The following is a 21,087-nucleotide window of genomic DNA, read 5'->3' as shown; positions in this document are numbered from 1 at the left end:
GCACCACAAAGCTTCTGGAAGACACATCGGTCTGAAGTAATGAGTTTAGGAATAGGGATGCAGAGCCATTAATTAGATTTGTCATTTAATATAATTACTGATTTCTTTCCAATTCATCCTTTTTTTACACAACTCCTACTGTTTTGTTAAGCTCAACCCTTTTATATTATGTTTCTTGAATATGCGGGTTTATCAGTAACCAATATTTGGACTCAAACTAGCTAGTCCTAACTCTGTGATACATTCATTTATAAAGGACTAAATATGCATCTCGCAACTTTAAAACTATATTCAGAGAAGAAAAAACAAAACAAATATTGGTAACAGGGTTGCAAAAGTCAAAAGTATTTCAATCTATTACACATTTTTTAATCAAAAATATATTTTCAAACTGACATCTTCAAATTAATGTGGAAACAACATAAATATTTTTAATATTTCAGCTTTTGCTTTTATCAAACCACCTAGCAACCACTCAGAACATCCTAGCAACCACCCACAGCACTGGGGATGAGTTCTGCACAGACAAACACAACTCTTTTCTTCGTGAAATGTAAAAATCTCATTTAGCCCTTTATTCTGTTGCATGCAATAATCTCTATATGAATGAGCAGTTTATGAAAGCGAGTGCAACTGTATTTTTCCAGATTGGAGATGATATTCCTTTATTAAAAAAATATTCAGTTTTGGCAAAAGATTCTTCAGAAAGTGATATATTGAACCAATCTGTATTTCTGCTTTTCTGTCAAGAGCATATAATAAAAATGACAGCAAAAATAGTTAAAGTGTGAAGGATGCATTAAAGAGAAGTGACGCAGGAGCCCTGAGCTGACATTTAGAGGGAGGAACACTCTTAAATATAAAGGTTATTTATTGGCATTAATGGTTTCAACAAGAACCTCTGACATCCATGGAACCTTTCCATTGCACAAAAGGTTCTTTATAGTAGAAAAGGGTTCTTTCGATTTAAAAAAAAAAAAAAATGTTCTTAACGCTAAGAAAAAAATGGTTCTTTTAAGAACTGATCACTGAAAGGGTTCTTTGGGGAAGCAAAAGTGGTTCTTCTATGGCAAACTTTTGGAATCTATTTTTAAGAGTGCATGAATTTTAAAGGTTGTTTATGGAACCATCAATGCCAATAAAGGCCCTTTATTTTTAAAAGTGAAGCTCAGCGCACACATTCACAGCAGTTGTTCCTGTTGATGAAGGGCATCTCCAGAACTCCAGTGGTTCAAGTCTTCCCTCTCAGCAGGTCCTTCAGGGTGTCGTGGAGGGGTGAGGTGTCCCAACATCGAGCTACTGGAGTGCCTCAGGGCTCAGTGCTGGGACCGCTTCTCTTCTCCATCTACATGTCACCCAGAAACATGGCTTTTCCCATCAGTGTTATCATCTAGCTACTGGAGTGCCTCAGGGCTCAGTGCTGGGACCACTTCTCTTCTCCATCTACATGTCATCATTAGGATCTGTCATTCAGAAACATGTTTTTTCCCATCACTGTTATCATCTAGCTACTGGAGTGCCTCAGGGCTCAGTGCTGGGACCGCTTCTCTTCTCCATCTACATGTCATCACTAGGATCTGTCATTCAGAAACATGGATTTTCCCATCACTGTGCTGGGACCGCTTCTCTTCTCCATCTACATGTCATCATTAGGATCTGTCATTCAGAAACATGGATTTTCCTATCACTGTAATCATCTAGCTACTGGAGTGCCTCAGGGCTCAGTGCTGGGACCACTTCTCTTCTCCATCTACATGTCATCATTAGGATCTGTCATTCAGAAACATGGTTTATCCCATCACTGTTATCATCTAGCTACTGGAGTGCCTCAGGGCTCAGTGCTGGGACCACTTCTCTTCTCCATCTACATGTCATTCAGAAACATGGCTTTTCCCATCACTGTTATCATCTAGCTACTGGAGTGCCTCAGGGCTCAGTGCTGGGACCACTTCACTTCTCCATCTACATGTCATCCAGAAACATGGCTTTTCCCATCACTGTTATCATCTAGCTACTGGAGTGCCTCAGGGCTCAGTGCTGGGACCGCTTCTCTTCTCCATCTACATGTCATCACTAGGATCTGCCATTCAGAAACATGGCTTTTCCTACTACTATGCTGATGACACACAACTCTACCTCTCATTGCAGTAAGAGGATCCGACGGATCCTTGCGAAGACTTGTGATCCTGGCCAACCCAACACTTCATCATAACTTCTCCATTCAGCTGGGTTCATCATCCATAACTCCATCCAGGGCAGGAACTTTGGAGCTGTGATTGACGATCAATTGAACTTCACAGACCACATTGCTAGAAATGCCCGGTCCTGCAGATTTGCTTTATAAAACATTAGGAGGATCAGGCACTTCCTATCAGAGCTGCTCCTGGTCCAAGTGCTTGCTCTATCCAGACTGGACTATTGTAATGCTCTCTCCTTTCAGCATCACTGTCAAACCTCTGCAACTGATCCAGATGCTGCAGCGAGAGTGTCTTTATCGAGCCGAAGAGATACACGTCACTCCTCTCCTCATAAACTTGCACTGGTTTCCAACAGCCGTTCGCATCAAATTCAAGGCCCTGATATTTGCCTACAGAACAACCACTGGCTCTGCATCTTATATACCTAAACTCACTCACTTAATAATGTTGGGTTAAAAATAACCCAACGAGTAACCCAACTATGGGGTGGTATAGCACCTTCAGTGCTCCAGGTTAAAAGTAACACAAAAGTTAAATTAACTATTTATTTTTATTTATGACAGTATTTTAATAAATAAAATACACTTTGTTTTCAAATACAGATTGCTTATTTGTATAAAACAATAAATATGTCTCAACAAATATATTTTTAAATTACAAACTAAATATTAGGGAGTCTAGAATTTAATATAAATATACATAATTATGTACAGAAATTTAAAATACACAAGTATACATACAACATACGTATTTAACCCAACAGCTGGGTCATTACTAAAAGTTACCCAACGATTTTAAAAACATTTTTGGAAAAATAACCCAACATAGTGACCCAATTTGTGTAACCTAATGGTTGGGTTAAAAAAAATAAGCCAACGTTTTTTACGGTGCACTACTTCAGACCCATGTGTCCTCCAGAAGTTTGTGTTCTGCAAGTGAACGGCGTCTTATGGTGCCATCATCCCAAAGAGACACAGAATCACTTTCACAAACCTTCACTTGGACTGTCCTCTGCTGAACTCGCATCTTTTTCATCAACACAAGACACATTAATACATTAACACTTATTATACCATGGTCTGGGTGAATACTCGATTCTGATTGGCTGCAAGGTGTCCATTAAAAAGTGATAGAGTACACCTAGTAAATAAACCGTCAGGCGTAACCAGGGAAACCAAGTTATTGTTTGTAAAAACTTTAGATTTCGATTGTAAAACTAATTAAAATATAAACTTATGTTTTAAAAAAAATGTGTTATTTGGCAAGTGACCATGGTATAAGCGGGTTAATGCCCTTCGAGGTGTCCATTGTCAGGTATTAATGGACTCCGCTGCGTGTCGGACGGTTCACGCCTCGCCGTCGTCCATTAATACCTGACAATGGACACCTCGTCGGGCATTAACCCTATTCTATGTATTATCTATTCTCTCTCATGAAAACTTCAGATGCAAAAATATTGGGTTGACACATATTGTGTCTGTGTCCCTGGCAACTGTAACTTCTTGGACCGAAACGCTGTGATTTGATCCAAAAGAAGACAAATATGTTCAAAACCCCCAGAAGAGCGACGCTCTAATTTCCCAAACTGCATTAACAGCATAAAACAGACCACAAAGTCTCCTTTCTCCAGGGCATTCCCTGCTAATTTCCTATATCCGGCTGAATTCCATAAACATCCCTTAAGGGAGCTTTACAAAGAGGGAAATGAGGAGAAAAGAGAGATATAACAACCCGGCAGGGAGGAGAAGCAGAAACCAGCGAGAGCATGAGAGATATTAAACGGAGGCGAGCTCTCTCTCTCTCTCTTTCTTAGAAAATCCCGCGATTAATCTTGCGGTGAAGGTCCGTTTCCGGCTGTAATCTTAAATCACAGTGCCGCCCCTCGTCTGCGCTCCCTCGGGAGAAAATATCTCCTCTGCACCGACCGCACACATGCAGGTCACGTTTTATTACTGTGTGTCAGTACAGTTGCATTAGCTCATAAAACAGAAGTATATCTCTATCTCCACTGCTTTGCTTTCCTCCAGTTTGGCTGTGTAGAGCAGTGACGGAGAGATGCGGTGACATTCTCATGATTCTCCTCTTCTTTAAACGAGACTTTGGTCTCTTGTTACTTATGCTCATATCATTTTTGTCACATTTACAGGGATAGTTCACCCTAAAATTAAAATCAAGTCATCATTAACTCACCCTGGTGTTGTTCTAATGCCGTACGCCCTTCTTTGCTTTTTAGACCACAAAAGTAGAATTGTTTAAAAATGTCCCGCTCACGCTCATCCATATAATGGCAGTGAATAGCAACCAACATCAAGCTTTAAAAAAGATGCAAAAGTATCTCAGAATGAACCGATGCGACACATGTCGTAGGGTTTGGTGAAAAACGAATCTCTCAAACAGAGAGTTAATGTGTTATTTAATGAAAATCCTGCCGTTGATCTTCTGTGCTCGACTGCGTTCATGAGACTCTATTAACTCCGAAAAACACACGAGTTATGAGAAATTAAAGTCCCCCTGTGGTGAAAATCCAGCTTTTAATGTTGTTTATGTGTCTATGTGGTGTTTTTAATGTGCTTTAAGACAAATCATGTGTAAATTCATAAGTCGACAGCATTGCTGAGTATTTCCTCCTTAAAACTGCAGTGAACCAAAGACAGTCTCAAAAACACGCTTTGAAATCGCTGGTGTTTCTGACGTCACAAACTACCTTGTAACCAATCAGATCAACGTGTGATCGTCAACCAGTGGATCTCTGAGTGAGGGAGTGAGTGGAGGCGGGGCTCATTTGCATATTCATAGAACCGCGGATACCAAATGAGGCAAGGGTGTCGAGTTACATTCAAGATATTTTAAGGCATGAAGACATTTTGTTCAAGGACATTTTTTTTAAATATGTCATTTTGGTGATCAAAGATGAGTTTTAAGGGATAAAATGAGTGACTACTAAGAATATCCATTTACCGTCTTCTCTGGTGAATATATCCGTCGTGTTCGCATCTGTCAGCTGTCATTCTGACTGTCATCAGACAAACAGTGGAGAGAGTGAACGGACACTTTTCTGTGATTTCTATGTGTTGTATTACATGTCGTGTGTTTATGAGTCTTGATCTTTTGCTCTCGGGGGCTGCGAGGATGTCGTCCACTCGCAAGCATGATTCGAGGTATCACACGCGTCTGTAGTGCAAATAGTGAGTCATGGCACGCTTAACACTTCAGGATAGGGATTTAAACAAGACCTTAACTCTAAGGATGAGCAATGCTTTCACATTTATGCCAAACTATGATAGATTCAGCTCTTGACATCTGCTCAAACAGGAGGCCTGCCAGCGCTGAACACGGACTGAAGTATTGAGCTGGATGAGACAGTGTTTAAGCACAGATCTGGTGTGTTTACAGAGGAGCAGAGAAGCAGAGCAAACACACACACACAATCACACAACACACACACTGTTAGTGTTCGTCTGCTCACAATGACAGGGACTCACGTCGAAAGGAAGAACCTCCACTGTAGTGTTGAAGAGCTTGTCTCCGGGGTGCTCGATGTTTCCACTGCGGAAGAAATACCTGCACACACACACACACAAATATCATCCAAACCATCAATCATATCAATTCCATAAGGAGTACAATGCTAAAGAACGCTGTTGCAGAGGCTTCCTTATATATCATCTTATCAGGCATTTATTTATAGAGCCTGCAGTGCACAGCGTCCCCGAAAGTATTAAGACGGTCGGTGAGTAACAAAAAAACAGCAAAAAAAGTGAAATATTATTTCCATTTTAAATCATCTGTTCTCTATGTGAATATACAGTAAAGTGTAATTTATTCCTGTGATCAAAGCTGAATGTTCAGCATCATTACTCCAGTCTTCAGTGTCACATGATCCTTCAGAAATCACTCTAATATGAGGATTTGATGATCAAGAAACATTTATGATTATTATCAGTGTTTTTGTGCAAACCGTGATACATTTTTTCTTTGATGAATTGAAAGTTCAAAAGAACAGCATTTATTTGAAATGGAAAGACTGTAATGTAAATGTCAATTCTGATCAATATAATGCATCATGTCTCTTACTGACCCCAGACCAGAAAAAACTGCAGAAAAGTTAGTTTTGAGAAAAGCACTTGAGCACAGATGACACTTTATCACACACATAAGACACTTGATAACACACATAAGACACTTGATAACACACATAAGACACTTTATCACACATAAGACACTTGATAACACACATAAGACACTTTATAACACACATAAGACACTTGATAACACACATAAGACACTTTATAACACACATAAGACACTTGATAACACACATAAGACACTTGATAACACACATAAGACACTTGATAACACACATAAGACACTTGATAACACACATAAGACACTTTATAACACACATAAGACACTTTATAACACACATAAGACACTTTATAACACACATAAGACACTTTATAACACACATAAGACACTTGATAACACAGATGCTGTCTAATGCCATGACATTCAGACTTATTTAAGTGTCTAAAAACAGCATTTAATCCTCTCCTAGACTCTCTGTATGATCACACATGTAGAAACACACACCTGCACTGGTTAAACTGGTGTAGAAACACACACCTGCACTGGTTAAACTGGTGTAGAAACACACACCTGCACTGGTTAAACTGGGACTTCTGTATGATCACACATGTAGAAACACACACCTGCACTGGTTAAACTGGTGTAGAAACACACACCTGCACTGGTTAAACTGGTGTAGAAACACACACCTGCACTGGTTAAACTGGTGTAGAAACACACACCTGCACTGGTTAAACTGGTGTAGAAACACACACCTGCACTGGTTAAACTGGGACTGATGGCCAAACGCTCTCCTTCAGCCTGAACACTATTAGCTCTTGATTAAGCCTGAAATATGCATGGACTTCCCATTAGGGTTAAAGTGTATGGATGAGTGTGGCTCATGATGACTGATGGTCTGAGTCAGCGTGATGCGAAACACTGAACTCTTACAACACACACACACACACACACACGCTTTCTGCTTCATTCATGGGCAGAAACCTTCCAGGAAAGGAAATAAAACCTCAGAATCGACTGGTTTGAAACACTCACAGCACAACAGCACTCATGTGAAGCTTTGACTGACATTAGCATTTAACTGACAGCGCACACACACACACACACACACACCAGTCTTCAGGGAGCTGCTAGCTTAAGCCAGACTCGAGCGTCAGAAGATGATCTGTAGATTCACAAACGTTCTTGTCAGCCGAACCCCTTCACGTAAAATATTTACTTCAAGACTCCTTTGAGATTTCAAGTTAATATTTCAATAATTTAACACCACTTTTGCATGTTTATGAGTCTCTGATGTTGGTTAATGCTCACACGACAGCCAAGTGAATAAATAAAGCCTTTCATTGTTCTTTACCAAGCGTTTTATCTTGACTTTAGCTGGACTTTAAAACGGACTCAGTCCACATCACATTCACACTGGTGTTTCAGCAACACAAGCAAACTGAATTATAATAATAATAATAATAATAATAATAATAACAACTGTTGTAAATTAACAATACAACTGGTCAAATAAAAAATTATATTAATAATAATTCTATTTTACACTGCAAGTTACAATACTAAATCCTTCACTTTTTGCATTTCAAATCCTCTTTTTTGCTTTTATTTAGGAGGAACACTGGAGACACGCTGTACACTTCTGTTGGAGATGATGTGAGTACTGTCCGTTAGACATCGTCCTAGCCCGGATAGTGAAGGAAGTTTTAATAGCGCCATTGGGTCGAGTTTACTCACTTTAATTAAGTCTTGTCTTAGTCTAGGTTGTGTCCCAGCTGCATTTAAACATGCTGTGGTCAGGCCAGATCTTGACCCTTCAGTGTTATCTAATGTTAGACCAGTTTCTCATCTGCCTTTTCTGTCAAAGGTTTTGGAAAAAGTTGTTTTTATACCTTTATGCAGAAAAATTCTGTGCTTGAAAAATCTCAGTCTGGTTTTAGATCACGTCACAGCACTGAGTCTGCACTGCATAATGATGTTGCCTTGTCTGTGGATGCCGGGAGTCCTGCTGTTTTAGTGCTTGTGGACCTCACAGCGGCGTCTGATACGGTGGACCATGCAGGCCTCTCTCGCCTTGAGCATGGTGTAGGCATTCGAGGAGCTTCTCTGTTATGATTGGTGATTGCTCCTCGTCAGCTGCTCCTCTTTCTTGTGGGGTACCCCAGGGTTCGATTCTTGGCCCAGTCTTGTTTTCTTTATATATGTTGCCGTTAGACAGTATTATAGGAAAGCACGACCTGTCCTTTCACTGTTATGCTGATGATTTGCAGATTTATTTGCCTTTAAAACCGAATGACAGTGTCGCACTAGACTCCCTACTTAGTTGTATTAATGATATTAAGTTGTGGTTGTCACAAAATTTTCTTAATTTAAACAAAGCAAAACCTGAGTGTATCATCAACGGTTCAGCGGTGGGTTTGGGGGCTCTGGCTTCATACCTTAAGCCTGCTGTCAGAAATTTGGGGGTTACTTTTGATTGCAACATGAAATTTGACAAGCAAATCAGCAATATTGTCAAAATGAGTTTTTTCCAGCTTCGTCTTCTAGCTACAGTTAAGCCTTTTCTCAACAGGCATGATCTAGAAAAGGTGATTCATGCTTTTATTAATTCGAGGTTGGATTATTGTAATGCTCTTTATGTTGGTTTAAATCAAAGCTCCATTTCACGACTTCAACTTGTGCAAAACGCTGCTGCTCGGTTTTTATCAAACACATCTAGGCGTGCACTAATACTCTACATATATGTATATATATATATATGTGTGTGTGTACCGTGTACAATTATTTTGTATATATAAATACACACATGCATGTATATATTTAAGAAATATTTGTATGTATATACTGTAAATATATTTATATATAATTTATATTATATATAAATATTTTATGTATAAATAAACACATTTTTGTGTGTGTACAAGTATGTGTGTGTATTACAAAATAATTATACACGGTACACACACATATATTATGTAAACACAAACTTTTATTTTAGATGTGATTAGTCGTGATTAGTTCATTATTAGCTTCTCGTCGCCTCTCTAACGCCGTGCCGGTCCCTCATGAAGCGCTGCTGGTGCTGGTCCACCAGATGATGATGTTTAGACCAGTTGGAAACCAGTGACACGTTCACACTAATACTCTACACGTTACACACTAATACTCTACATGTTACACACTAATACTCTACATGTTACACACTAATACTCTACACGTTACACACTAATACTCTACATGTTACACACTAATACTCTACATGTTACACACTAATACTCTACACGTTGCACACTAATACTCTACACGTTACACACTAATACTCTACATGTTACACACTAATACTCTACACGTTACACACTAATACTCTACATGTTACACACTAATACTCTACATGTTACACACTAATACTCTACACGTTACACACTAATACTCTACACGTTACACACTAATACTCTACACGTTACACACTAATACTCTACATGTTACACACTAATACTCTACACGTTACACACTAATACTCTACATGTTACACACTAATACTCTACACGTTACACACTAATACTCTACATGTTACTAATACTCTACGTTACACACTAATACTCTACACGTTACACACTAATACTCTACATGTTACACACTAATACTCTACACGTTACACACTAATACTCTACATGTTACACACTAATACTCTACATGTTACACACTAATACTCTACATGTTACACACTAATACTCTACACGTTACACACTAATACTCTAACACTACACGTTACACACTAATACTCTACATGTTACTAATACTCTACGTTACACACTAATACTCTACACGTTACACACTAATACTCTACATGTTACACACTAATACTCTACATGTTACTAATACTCTACGTTACACACTAATACTCTACACGTTACACACTAATACTCTACATGTTACACACTAATACTCTACACGTTACACACTAATACTCTACATGTTACACACTAATACTCTACATGTTACACACTAATACTCTACACGTTACACACTAATACTCTACACGTTACACACTAATACTCTACATGTTACACACTAATACTCTACATGTTACACACTAATACTCTACACGTTACACGCTAATACTCTACACGTTACACACTAATACTCTACATGTTACACACTAATACTCAACATGTTACACACTAATACTCTACATGTTACACACTAATACTCTACATGTTCACACTAATCCTCTACATGTTACACACTAATACTCTACATGTTACACACTAATACTCTACATGTTCACAATAATACTCTACGCGTTACACACTAATACTCTACACGTTACACACTAATACTCTACACGTTCACAATAATACTCTACACGTTACACACTAATACTCTACATGTTACACACTAATACTCTACACTACACGTTACACACTAATACTCTACATGTTACTAATACTCTACATGTTACACACTAATACTCTACACGTTACACACTAATACTCTACATGTTACACACTAATACTCTACATGTTACACACTAATACTCTACATGTTACACACTAATACTCTACATGTTACACACTAATACTCTACATGTTCACACTAATGCTCTACATGTTACACACTAATACTCTACACGTTACACACTAATACTCTACATGTTACACACTAATACTCTACATGTTACACACTAATACTCTACATGTTACACACTAATACTCTACACGTTACACACTAATACTCTACACTACACGTTACACACTAATACTCTACATGTTACTAATACTCTACGTTACACACTAATACTCTACACGTTACACACTAATACTCTACATGTTACACACTAATACTCTACACGTTACACACTAATACTCTACATGTTACACACTAATACTCTACATGTTACACACTAATACTCTACACGTTACACACTAATACTCTACACGTTACACACTAATACTCTACATGTTACACACTAATACTCTACACGTTACACGCTAATACTCTACACGTTACACACTAATACTCTACATGTTACACACTAATACTCTACATGTTACACACTAATACTCTACACGTTACACACTAATACTCTACATGTTACACACTAATACTCTACACGTTACACACTAATACTCTACATGTTACACACTAATCCTCTACATGTTACACACTAATACTCTACATGTTACACACTAATACTCTACATGTTCACAATAATACTCTACACGTTACACACTAATACTCTACACGTTACACACTAATACTCTACACGTTACACACTAATACTCTACACGTTCACAATAATACTCTACACGTTACACACTAATACTCTACATGTTACACACTAATACTCTACACTACACGTTACACACTAATACTCTACATGTTACTAATACTCTACATGTTACACACTAATACTCTACACGTTACACACTAATACTCTACACGTTACACACTAATACTCTACACGTTACACACTAATACTCTACATGTTCACACTAATACTCTACATGTTACACACTAATACTCTACATGTTACACACTAATACTCTACATGTCACACACTAATACTCTACACGTTGCACACTAATACTCTACACGTTACACACTAATACTCTACACGTTGCACACTAATACTCTACATGTTACACACTAATACTCTACACGTTACACACTACACGTTACACACTAATACTCTACATGGTGCACACTAATACTCTACACGTTACACACTACACGTTACACACTAATACTCTACACGTTACACACTAATACTCTACACGTTGCACACTAATACTCTACATGTTACACACTAATACTCTACATGTTACACACTACACGTTACACACTAATACTCTACATGGTGCACACTAATACTCTACACGTTACACACTACACGTTACACACTAATACTCTACACGTTACACACTAATACTCTACACGTTACACACTACACGTTACACACTAATACTCTACACGGTCCACACTAATACTCTACACGTTACACACTACACGTTACACACTAATACTCTACACGTTACACACTAATACTCTACACGTTGCACACTAATACTCTACACGTTGCACACTAATACTCTACACGTTACACACTACACGTTACACACTAATACTCTACACGTTACACACTAATACTCTACACGTTACACACTACACGTTACACACTAATACTCTACACGGTGTACACTAATACTCTACACGTTACACACTACACGTTACACACTAATACTCTACACGGTGTACACTAATACTCTACACGTTACACACTACACGTTACACACTAATACTCTACACGTTACACACTACACGTTACACACTAATACTCTACACGTTACACACTAATACTCTACACGTTGCACACTAATACTCTACACGTTACACACTACACGTTACACACTAATACTCTACACGTTGCACACTAATACTCTACACGTTACACACTAATACTCTACACGTTACACACTACACGTTACACACTAATACTCTACACGTTACACACTAATACTCTACACATTACACACTAATACTCTACACGTTACACACTAATACTCTACACGTTACACACTACACGTTACACACTAATACTCTACATATTACACACTAATACTCTACACGTTACACACTAATACTCTACACGTTGCACACTAATACTCTACACGTTACACACTAATACTCTACACGTTACACACTACACACTAATACTCTACACGTTACACACTACACGTTACACACTAATACTCTACATGTTACACACTAATACTCTACACGTTACACACTAATACTCTACATTTTACACACTACACGATACACACTAATACTCTACACGTTACACACTAATACTCTACATGTTACACACTAATACTCTACACGTTACACACTAATACTCTACACGTTACACACTAATACTCTACATGTTACACACTAATACTCTACATGATACACACTAATACTCTACATGTTACACACTAATACTCTACACGTTACACACTAATACTCTACATGATACACACTAATACTCTACATGTTACACACTAATACTCTACACGTTGCACACTAATACTCTACATGTTCACACTAATCCTCTACATGTTACACACTAATACTCTACATGTTACACACTAAAACAGATTTTCCAATCGGGAGACACACATATCGGGTAAGATTCTTCTATTTAAATTGCAGTATCGTTGATGCTTTATGATAAGAGTGTCTGTCAGAGCATGTTGGCGTTGATGTGTGTGTGTGTGTGTGTGTGTGTGTGTGTGTGTGTGTGTGTGTGTGTGTATGAATCTGCAGTGTGTACACACCTCTCTACACGCACGAATGTGAAGAAGCAGATGCGTGTGTGTGTGTACACACCTCTCTACACGCACGGGTGTGAAGAAGCGGATGAGTGTGTGTGTGTGTGTGTGTGTGTGTGTACACACCTCTCTACACGCACGGGTGTGAAGAAGCGGATGTGTGTGTGTATGTGTGTGTGTGTGTGAGTGTATGTGTGTGTGTGTGTGTGTGTGTGTGTGTGTGTGTGTGTGTGTGTGTGTACACACCTCTCTACACGCACGGGTGTGAAGAAGCGGATGTGTGTGTGTATGTGTGTGTGTGTGTGTGTGTGTGTGTGTGTGTACACACCTCTCTACACGCACGGGTGTGAAGAAGCAGATGCATGTGTGTGTGTGTGTGTGTGTGTGTGTGTGTACACACCTCTCTACACGCACGGGTGTGAAGAAGCGGATGCGTGTGTGTGTGTGTGTGTGTGTGTGTGTGTGTGTGTGTGTGTGTACACACCTCTCTACCCGCACGGGTGTGAAGAAGCGGATGCGTATGAAGTCTCCCGCCACCGGAGTGAAGGCCCAGAAGAAGTCCTCCCCCAGATAGGCCTTCTCCAGCGTGAAGTGCTGGTACGTCTTCAGGCTGGTGGTGACCTCCGCTAGAGGGTTAGCGTGACCTTTGTGGAGCGTCTGCTTCCCGAAGTCCTTATCCTGAACAGAACACACAGAAGGACAGAGTAAACAGGGCTTGGGCGTTCCTTCAATAACTGCAGCTTTATGTCCAAATAAAATTTTTATTGTTGTAACATTAAAGTTACATTTAAAGTGTCTAGATATCCTTTTTATGCCATCTCACTACCGTTCAAGTGTGTTTTATGGTTATATTTTATTGTTTCATCCTTGAACCAGACTTTCAAAGAAAAGGCCAACATTAAACATAACATAAACAGAAATATAATCTCTTAAAGTCCCCTGTGGTGAATGTTGTTTATATGTTTATGTGGTGTTGAAGAATGTATGAAAAATGAGAAGTTCTACAGAGCGAATTCTACAGAAAATAATTTAAACATTAAAATATTACAGGTCAGATGTGTGTTTCTTTAGCTATAACCTAGAAACATACATAAATTACATAGGTAACACTTTGCAACTACCATAATGTTAACAGTGATGCATTAGCTAGCTTTCATGAACTATATGCATTATGCAATATACATTTTTACAGCATGTATTAATATTTGAGAAATACCTTGAAATAATTGTACCTTGATCATGCATGTTAACAGATCAAATAAAAAAATAAAGCTAAATTTTTCAAGGAAAAACTGCTTAAATATGTATATCCTCGTATAGGTCAGACTGTGGCTAATTCTGTCCAGTTACCCCTGATCAATCAAACTAATTAGTGCATATATTTAAATTAATTTGAAATGCACACATCCAAAATTATATCATTCATACATCATATGATTATACTGTATCATAATATAAACATGGGCATTTTTATGAACTAACATTAACAAAGTTTAATAAGGGCTGTAAGAATATATTTCTCATTGTTATTTAATGTATAAATTAATGTTAACTAATGAGACATTATAATCTCTCTTTAACCAACATTTTTTATTTCAATGAAATGAATGTACTATATTTTAGTTTGATAATGTTTTAATTTAATATTTAGTATTTTAGGTGATGTTATGTTACCAGATTTTATTTACACTGTATTTATAATCCATTCACTTTTTGAGCCTGAAAATTATGTTGATCTTAAACTGTGGTAAATCTTGAATGCTTCAGAGCTCAGACTTCAGTTTGATCTCTTTTCAGAGACGCCACTCGGCAGATTATTGATGAAGTGAAACAAGTTTTAAAAAGTGAACTTTTTAAAAATTCGTCTCATTCATTTCCAATGTGCTCATTTCTGACCGCGAGGAGCACAAGTGGCACTGTTTCTCTCAGGACCATTTAACCTGTTCCAGTCATGTGCATGATTGTGTGTGTGTGTGTGTGTGTTTACACAGCAAGTGCCAAAACCTTTACCAAGTTTCGTAACATTCCGATGAAGAATAAATTCAACATTCAAAAATTCCGAACAGCACCCGAGGGTAAAAATGTCAATATCATCTTAATATTCCAGTATATTTACAGAGCTGTGATGTGGATTGACGACAGCTGGAATGCTCTGTTTCTCAGTGTTTATGAATGTGTTTATGAAAATGAATGACTAGCAACACAGAATAACGGCAGTGACTGAGGCAGGTATTATGATAAACGAGTGTCACACACATCAACACGACAGGGAACAGGCGGGTCACACGAACACTCATCGCCATGGCGATCCCTAGGGATCTTCACTCAGAGGGAGTAAACACAGAGCAGAGACACACACTGATTTATCAGGACATGATCTCGGAGCAGAAATGAACATAGACCTGAGGCAGAGCACTGTCTGGAGGATTACAGATGAGGGAAGTTATTACACTCACACACATATAACAATAACTGAATAAGACAGATCACCTTGAGTTTCTGGATCTTGCCAGCGAGTGAAGAGTGTGTCCCGACGTGCTGGAAGAGAGACGGTTTAAAGCGGATGCGCAGGTTTGCTTTCTGACGGTCACAATGTTTCTGTGGGACAGAGGACATCGTTTATATCACATCACAACCACACACACTTTCAGCAAAAGTCTCAGGCTGGAATAAAATTTTGGCCACATTTTGGCCACATACACACTGCATTTAACAGAAATATTACAAAGCAGAGATGCATTAACATCTGATCGTTTCTATTAAACCGCAGTCGACTGTGTTTAACCTGATCATTTTAATGCTGATCTCTCAGGAGCGTTCGAGTTACGTTCACACACACACTCCTTCAGACTGCAGTGCTAATGTGAAGATTCGAGACACACTCCGGTTTCTGACGAGTAATAACTCTGCATTAAAGTCATAAATCACCCAAAACTGGACATTTTCACATCATTTTCTCACCCTGTCGTTCCAGAGCCATGAGAGTTTTGTTCTTCTGATAGCTTTAATGAAAGCAGAGTGATGTCCAATCTTTCAAGCTTCAAAAAGTTCATAAAGACATGACATTTCACGTGTCGAGCTCGATCGAGCTGCCGTTGACCAGTTTTGATGTGCTCTATGTGTGTGTGCTAATCATATGCAACAGTGTTACTCGCCAGTTGGCCGGTAATATTTTTATGAATTCTAACAATGCATGAACATGAACAAACATGAACGACACTCCCTGCATCGCCACGAATGTTTAAACACCCGAAGCGCTCGCACAGAAAGCTGCGTCTCAGACAGCTCACGAACACTACACTGAGCTCTGTCACGTCCTCTTGTGCTTGAGCGACAAATTCACACAAAATTATGTCAGAGCACATAGTAAACATAGTCGGTTATGTCTTAAGGGAACATAAACAGTTGAGGAAGTAAACGCGTGTATCAGTGTATTAGATCAGTGCATTCACTCTTAAAGGGACAGAGCCTAATATTCCTGCTGACGTCTGAGTTTATAATGTTAATCAAACAACAAAGACAAAGAGGAAATCACTCACTGCTCTCGACTGAATAACTTTAGCAACTTTAATAAGAATGTTTAATTTATACAGTGAAGACTGTGTAGTGTTATTTTACATTTGCTTACTTTATTAAATTTCTGTACCTGAAAACTACTATCAGACCTACGTACCTGAAAAGAACTGTTTATTTAATCTGTACCTTTGTTATACTGTATTTAAGCTTATAATTTATTTGTTCTTTATTTAATTGCTGACTGTTTACTTATCTTTAATAATGTTTTAAATTTATATTAGTTAGGCTAGTAGTTTTAGCTGTGGTCTTGAAATTGGATTAGAGAATTGTGAATTTTGGTTTCATGGCCGGTAAAGAATATTAATGGCCAGTTAATTTTCATAAGTCACAGGCCATTGTCAGATGTGGCAAAAAGTTAGTTTTAGGCCCGGTTTATATGCGACTAAAAGCCGAAATGAAATCTGTTCATCATATAAAATGATTGTGTCTCTTCAGAAGACTTTAAGCTTTAGGATTGAACTGCTCGATTCATGGGGATTTTTGAAGCTTCAAGGTTTTGGTTTCCTGGACTTTCAGTGAAAGGACAGAAACAGCTATCATTATAAAATATCTTCAATTGTGTTTCAAAGATGATTCAAACTCTTACGGGTTTGGAACGACATGAGAGAGTAAATGACAGAATTTATATTTTTAGGTGAACTGCGACTAGTTTTTCCATTTTTGAATGTGAATGTGGTTGTCACTGCCAGATGTTTATGAGGTGAAATGGGTTGTTTTTCTCTGAAAAGAGACTAACATGGCCTCTATCAATCAGGTGTAATTTCAAAATGCAGAGTCCGTTTCTGAAAGATTTTACGCATTCTGCTATTATTAAAATCAATATTTACACATGTTAAGGAGAGACACGATAATACTGAATGAACAAATAATATTAAGAATAATTATAATAATAAAACAGAGATGTATAATTCTTACCGCGTCTTTTTCTGGGTTGCACACCTTCACCCACATGATGTGGTCCAACAGCCAATCAATGGGCTTGTCTTTGTAGAACATTAGCATAAACTCCACGATCAGCGGCAAGTCTAATGACTTGAACATCTTCCCTGAAATAAGCAAAGCAGATTCATGAACATCCTCCACACGAGACCGATAACATTCAGCCCTGAGGAACTGGACAAGTCAAGAGACAAATCAAAACTCATCCGGATTTACACTTTCAACATGGATTTAAACAAGGAACTCAAGGGAGGAAAGATGAAGGAAAAGAAAACACTAATGCAATCAAAGACAAGGCGCTCTGAGAGTAATTACATCTTCATATTAACGACTCAAGGCTCTTCTAAGGTGGTGCAGCAAATAACTTAAGATGTTCTACATAAATGATAACATTTTTCTTAAAACATGAGATTAATTTAGTTCATCAAATGAAATGAGATCAGATTGAGGAGGAAGGATGTTCTTCATAACAGGGTTTTTATTGCCCTCTAATTAAGTTTTAAAAGCTGTCTGGGTCACAGAGGATCTGATTGGCTGCTGGCTTAGGGCGAACATTCAGACAGTCAATCAGCTGGTTTGGGTGATCTATAATAGAAGAGACATCCGTTTTTATGCATTATGAATTACAGTCCGACATCAACCACAGAAACATCCTGCGTCTCCAGATCAAAACACATCCGCTCTGATCTGACATCCGCTCGTACACTCATCCCACAGATCAGTTTTCATGGGCGAGACGCCTATAAAATCATATTACAATACTAGTCTGAGTCCAGTAGGAGAGAGTGGGACACAACCTAATGCTTTTAGACTTTCTCAGTTTGTGTAAACCTACTTAAGTTTCAGAGTTTTTATTTTACCCCTCATTCATTTCACACGTCTAGTACAATTATGTGGTTTTGTTTCATTAATACAGTGTTTACTTTTTTCTTGATATACCCAGAAATAATGGAACTGGAATGTGACAACATGCCCCATAGGTGGAGTACATTATAACACGACCATATGACAGATTAAAATGTTATATCTAATATAATAAAATAAAAAAATACAAGAAGATGTATGGACCTTCAATAAAAATGCTGATTTAAAAGATCAGTCTATTTAAAACTGTAATACACAGCTGTTTCTAATGGCTGCTTCATGATTAATAAGCACATGTGTGTGTAGGGGTGACAGGGTCTTGAGAGGTTTGGCTTAGTGAGTAGTTTGAAGTTGTAAACACTAGTTTAGTATCATCAGTGCGTGACCCACACACAGGCTAACATTGACCATTAGAGCTAAAGTAACCACAGAATCACTCGCTCACTCTCTCGCTCACTCACTCACACGCTCACTCACACACACGCTCACTCACTCGCTCACTCGCTCGCTCGCTCGCTCGCTCACTCACTCACTCACTCACTCACTCACTCACTCACTCACTCACTCACTCACTCACACACTCACTCACTCACTCACTCACTCACTCACTCACTCACTCACTCACTCACTCACTCACTCACTCACTCACACACACACACTCACTCACTCACACACTCACTCACTCACTCACAAACTGAATGAACACTGAACAGACAGAGTCAAAAGGAATGCTATCCAGACACAATTATTTAAGATCAATAATTAATTAGAATAAATATTTCACCATGAATAAATGTATAAAACAAAGAGCAATAAACTCCTCATAGATCTGTTAGCGCACAGAGAGATTAATCAGCTCCACAAGTGCTTTTGCTTTTAGACGTTATAATATCTTCAGCTCTCCATTTGTGAAACACTTTGGCAGCTATTCAAGGCTGTGTGTGTGTAATAAATGATCTCTAAATCGAGAGCATGTGCTGCTTCACCTTCACATCGTCCCTGACACACACACACACACACACACACACACACACACACACACACACACACACACACACACACACACACACACACACACACACACACACACACACACACACACACACACACACACACAGACTCACACACACACACACACACACACACACACACACACACACACACACACACAAACACACGCACACACACACACACACACACGCTCACACACACACGCACACACACACACCCCTCTGAAAAGGAAAACAGCCTTATCTGAAATAGTCAAATCAGTTTTCACCTCCACATTTAAAGCCCTCGGTTCATTGTCTTTCTTTCTTTCTGAAATACATGAGTACATTATTACATGTGAGGTAGAGTTAAAGGGGTCATGAACTGAAAAATCAAATTTTCCTTGAGCTTTTGACATATTAGAGGTCATCATACTATAATAATATCCTGTAAGTTTCAGAATTGAAAACGTCCTTGTTAGTCCAATAAAAGCTTTTATTGACACCAGTCACAGCGAACGACAGGTTTTTCAGAGTGGGGATCTCTGACGTCAGAGGGTGTCAAGCCCCGCCTCCGCAGAAGAAGAGCAACGCCTACTTCAACACTGCCCGTTTAGCCCCGCCCACCGATTCGCGCATTACATGAAACTCATTATAATATGCAAAACTGTTATCCAATCATAGCAGTGGCCGTTTACTTCCAAGTCTTCAATGCGGCACGCCCATAAAAACAGCGTTTCAGGAGCTAGGCTCAAAACCAGGGTAGAAAATGCCCTATTACTTATTCATTTTGATGTTTTTGAATGTAAAAACCAAGCGAGCGTTGACCTCAGACAACAATATAAATTTTTTTTAAAAAGCCAGTTCATGACCCCTTTAACTATTACTCTCTGACTTATTGAACAGTTTCTTTTTCTCTGATGTTACTGTAATTCTGTCTGTTCTTCTATGATCACTGTCTTAGTTAACATGAAATCAAAATTGACCTTATTTACTTTCATAAGTGGGTCCTACTTTGTCTTTTTCCATCTTCATCTGTGTTTAGTGTGTACTGTTGCTGTTTGAGCATGAACAAGCTCTGAGTTCTTCTCTATATCAGTGTCAGTGTTTCTGAACTCC

The 21,087-nt window shown here is 38.5% G+C and overlaps 1 protein-coding gene across 1 annotated transcript in view; it reads right to left on the bottom strand.

Moving 5' to 3' along the window:
- mgat4b (alpha-1,3-mannosyl-glycoprotein 4-beta-N-acetylglucosaminyltransferase B) overlaps positions 1 to 21,087 on the bottom strand; it is a 145,019-nt gene that overhangs the window by 9,210 nt on the left and 114,722 nt on the right. The window contains exons 9-12 of the mRNA XM_079892680.1: positions 18,092 to 18,222; positions 16,091 to 16,198; positions 14,085 to 14,278; positions 5,681 to 5,759 (exon numbers count right to left, since the gene is read on the bottom strand). Coding sequence (XP_079748806.1) covers positions 5,681 to 5,759; positions 14,085 to 14,278; positions 16,091 to 16,198; positions 18,092 to 18,222 — 512 coding nt within the window. The remainder of the gene's footprint in view (positions 1 to 5,680; positions 5,760 to 14,084; positions 14,279 to 16,090; positions 16,199 to 18,091; positions 18,223 to 21,087) is intronic.

Source organism: Squalius cephalus, assembly GCF_949319135.1.
Source record: "Squalius cephalus genome assembly, chromosome: 14".
NCBI lineage: Eukaryota > Metazoa > Chordata > Actinopteri > Cypriniformes > Leuciscidae > Squalius > Squalius cephalus.
Note: the sequence above shows the minus strand (reverse complement) of the source record. Positions and strands in the feature narration are given on the sequence as shown.